This window comes from Vicia villosa, unplaced genomic scaffold, assembly GCF_029867415.1.
Source record: "Vicia villosa cultivar HV-30 ecotype Madison, WI unplaced genomic scaffold, Vvil1.0 ctg.001916F_1_1, whole genome shotgun sequence".
NCBI classification, from domain to species: domain Eukaryota; kingdom Viridiplantae; phylum Streptophyta; class Magnoliopsida; order Fabales; family Fabaceae; genus Vicia; species Vicia villosa.
Genome location: NW_026705775.1, coordinates 264907 through 269141, shown reverse-complemented (window position 1 = coordinate 269141; position 4235 = coordinate 264907). Strand labels below are relative to the sequence as shown.

Below are 4235 nucleotides of genomic sequence, written 5' to 3'. Positions count from 1 at the left end.
ACAACAATTGCTTTTAGCGCAGTGGTAATTGCGCGCCTTCACTTTTAAATACATGTTCAGGTCATATATTGTTATATGTGAGGTTATTAACACATCTCTTCATGCTTAGAACTGAAACTTAGAGCGTGGAAATAAATGGTGGGTGACTCGATAGCAGAAATCAGATAGTGGGTGGTCCACCGAATTTTAAATCAAACTATAATACCATAATAAGAAATATGGTTTGGTCTAATTCATTCCTAAAAAATCGGTTTGTAGGTGAGATGACCTTCACTATAAACACATATTCAATCATATATTGTCCAATGTGTGTTAACAAAACTCATACTAAAAAATTATGGTTAAATTTCCTTCAAAGAATCAGCAACGATTTTTGTTCCTCCTGCAACTTAGCGACGATTTTTTATAACTCAGCGACAAAATCAATGACAATTATAACGACGATTTCTACTTAACGACTAAATTAGCGACAGTTTTAGTGACGATTTTGGCAAGAATGACTATAAGTGTGCATGAAAATTTTCAGGATTATTATTCAAAAATTTTTTTATAAAAAATTAAATCAATTATTTATAATAATAAAAAAATATATTTAACCCAAAAATTATTATCATGATACGAGCTGATCATCTGAAAAAGTAATTTATTGTTTTTAACGGACATACTCTGAGGTTTATAGGTATAAATTTCTTAAATTTACAATGAATTGGTATTAAATTTAACTAGGTACTAACATCTCCAATAAAAATAATGGAGGAAACGAGAAAAGAAAAAAGACCAAAAAATGTCATTATTACCTATGCTCTTTATTATTCAATTTTTAATGATTAAATTCAAAAAATTATCATAATAAATTTGTAATAAAATTGTATATATTAAATTATGTTTATGATACTTTGTCAATTAGTCTCTTGTTGTCACGTACTCTTGATTACGGAAGAGTTAGGACCTCATTTCCAAAAAATTACATTTAATAGTTCACAAACTTTGACAATACAAAACTTTAGTACAACTTTAATACACACTATAAATGATAATTATCATTAATCTTTGTATGGAGTATATCCCAATATAAGACCATATTTGAAGACGTATAAGGCAAGATAGTATGCAAGATCTAACAAATTTTAGCTTTAAATCGCAATTAAATAGAATTTCAAAAAATATTATCATTGTTAAATCTTGATTTAATAAATTTTTATTTGTTTTATTAGGGTTAAACAACAGCAAATTTATTTGAGATCTTCAAAATTTTGAGATGATAAGATGATAAAAAAATCTTTATTAATTTAACTAGAAATTTAGAGTTTGAACTCAATTCTAAACATTTAACATATTTTTAAAGAATTTGCGAGAGAGTTTTACGTTTATCAAGAGATTAATCTATGCAATTGCGATAGAGAAAGAAAGAAGATAATTTGTTTCTAAAAGAAATTCTTTATTTCTCTTTTCAACTTGACACTACTTCATTCCCCATGCCAGCCTCATATACTCTCTCTCTCTCTCTCTTCACCGTCCACTACTTCCTTCATGATATTTGTACTTTCTCTATCTGTATGTATAAAAGTGAATCCACATATTATCTCACAACTGTTCCTACTCTCTCATCTCAAAAACACTATATACCTTTTCTCTTTTTCTCTTCCATCAATGGCAGACCCTTACTCCAATTTCTTCTCTTCAAATTTCTTTCAATTCAACCATTACCCTTCTTCAAACCCTTCACCCCACCACCACCATCACAATCATCATCATCCTAATTATCTTCACAACTTCATCAATCACACATCCTTCAACAACACTAACAACAACACTTTTTTCCACTACCATCACCATCACCATCTTCACTCTACTACATCTTCACCTCCTTCCCCTCCTTTAAAAGAAGCTCTTCCACTTTTGAGCCTAATCCCTACAAAACAAGAAGAACATGAATATCATATTCATCACCATCATCATCATGAAGATGAACCCCTCTCTTTAATGGATGTGGAAGATAAAAATCACAAAGTAGATGAAAAGGATCATCAAGGTGTCACTGTTGCACTACATATAGGGTTACCAAACCCTAGTGCTGCTGAGATTGCAAATATGATGATATCTTCATCTTCTTCTGAGACTATGATCAATGAAAGAGATCAACAACATCAACATCAACATCAACAAGAACAACAACAAGGAGATGTTATAAGTGAAGATTCATCATCTTATGATTTGTTGAGTAGTAATAGATCAATGAACAAGGGTCAATATTGGATCCCTACACCTTCTCAGATTCTAATCGGTCCTACACAGTTTTCTTGTCCAGTTTGCTACAAAACCTTCAACAGATACAATAACATGCAGGTTCAAGATCTTCTTTTGATTTATTTTTCAAAAAAATTCTTAGATTCTGATGTATAATTTCTTTCTTGATAATGATGTTTGACTATTGGTAGAAAGAAGACATTCTGTCTTCTTCTTCATCTTCTTTTGATTTTTTTTCTCTTCTTTTTTTTTTTCCTTTCCATTTTTCTTCCCTTTTTCCAATGTCATTTTCTTTGTCCTTTAACATTATAATTAATTTAAAAAATTTATCTATTTTTTTGCATGGTAGTATAAAAAAAAAAAAAATCTTTTTTGGCTGAGTGAAATTAATCAGATCCTATATACACTTTTGGTTGATTAAACAACTCAGGCAATGTTCTTTATGTCTTCAGTACTACATTGAAGTCTGTGCTTCTTCCAAAGTATTTTGCCATGCAACTGCTTTTATAGAACTGAATTTAGCAGTGTTTTCTTCCAGATCTATCAGGTATATAAATATATATAAATGATAATAATTAATGTCCAAAAATTATTAGTTTTTGTTTCTGGTTGTGACCCTTTTCAGCCTCAATCCAAAGTCCAAACACTTTCTTACATGAAACTTCCATATTTAAATTTCATGAACATTCCTATAAAACCCTTTTTTTATTACATATTAATTTATAATTAATTGTAAGGAAATTACTATCAAACAATGTGTACATAATTACATAAATTGGCTTTTATTTCATGATGATTGTGCAGTGAAATAATGAATTAATCAAGAAAAAAACAAAAATGATCTGCATTCAAAATTAAAATCTTTGGGGGGCCTTCATGATTATTACTAATAACATGATGATAACATAACAAAACAAAGTGAGCTAGCTAGCCAACAATTTTTGTGTTATTTCATATAAAGTTTAGACTTTCACACTATGTACAAAACTTTTAATCATTATTTTTTATTAATTGCTTACTTTATCATATTATCTTATGTCTGCAAATTCTAGCTCATCTGATAAAAACCGATATTGCTAGGTTTGACTTTATCATCAGAGTTCGAACCATGGTATTCACTATTGTGTCTGGGAGTTTTCAGTTGGTTATAATCATATTGTCTACCGACTAAAAAAAATTTCTTCTTATTTTCAGATGCATATGTGGGGACATGGATCACAATACAGAAAAGGACCAGAATCTCTAAGAGGTACACAACCAACAGGTATGCTAAGGCTTCCATGCTACTGTTGTTCACCAGGTTGCAGGAACAACATTGATCATCCGAGAGCGAAACCGTTGAAAGATTTCAGAACACTTCAAACACATTACAAGAGGAAACATGGAATTAAGCCCTTCATGTGTAGAAAATGTAGCAAGGCTTTTGCTGTAAGAGGAGACTGGAGAACTCATGAGAAGAATTGTGGGAAGCTTTGGTATTGTCTTTGTGGTTCTGATTTTAAGCATAAGAGATCACTAAAAGATCATATAAGAGCTTTTGGAAGTGGTCATGCTGCTTATGGAATTGATCGTTTTGAAGAAGAAGATGAACCTGCTTCTGAAGTAGAACAAGATAATGAGTCCACTCAGACTCAGTAGTAGTAGTAACTTGAAGAACTATGGTTTTAAATTTTTATTAATTTAAGTTAATTATCTTATGATCATAATGAATTTGTGAAAAATGGTTTCCCATCTCCTACATATTTTACAAGTTTATGTCTATTTCATATATATGTAAAATATTGACTGCTACTTTTTCACACTTTTAACACTATACTTCCACTGGTGGAAGACTTGCTTTAAAACTGCACAGAACACTTTTTACACTATACTTCCACTGGTGGATGTCTTACTTTAAAACTGCACTTTTTACTTTCTTGTTTTAAAATGAAAATACAAACAAGTCTTTATATAGACCTAAAAGACTTCTGCTATACTAGGAAATTAAA

The 4235-nt window shown here is 30.3% G+C and overlaps 1 protein-coding gene across 1 annotated transcript; it reads left to right on the top strand.

The window, feature by feature from the left end:
- The first annotated feature begins 1485 nt into the window (after window positions 1-1485).
- Window positions 1486-3968, top strand: LOC131637103 (zinc finger protein WIP2-like). Its single transcript, XM_058907688.1, has 2 exons — window positions 1486-2346; window positions 3442-3968. Exons 1-2 carry the CDS (start codon window positions 1531-1533, stop codon window positions 3883-3885), a joined length of 1260 nt encoding a protein of 419 aa, XP_058763671.1. The 5' UTR covers window positions 1486-1530; the 3' UTR covers window positions 3886-3968.
- The last annotated feature ends 267 nt before the right edge of the window (window positions 3969-4235 follow it).

Excerpts from the sequence above, each read along its gene's own strand:
- LOC131637103 (XM_058907688.1), top strand. The coding sequence starts at position 1,531 with ATGATATTTGTACTTTCTCTATCTGTATGTATAAAAGTGAATCCACAT. Across the intron at positions 2,347-3,441 it reads ACAGATACAATAACATGCAG|ATGCATATGTGGGGACATGG; the intron begins GTTCAAGATCTT and ends TCTTATTTTCAG.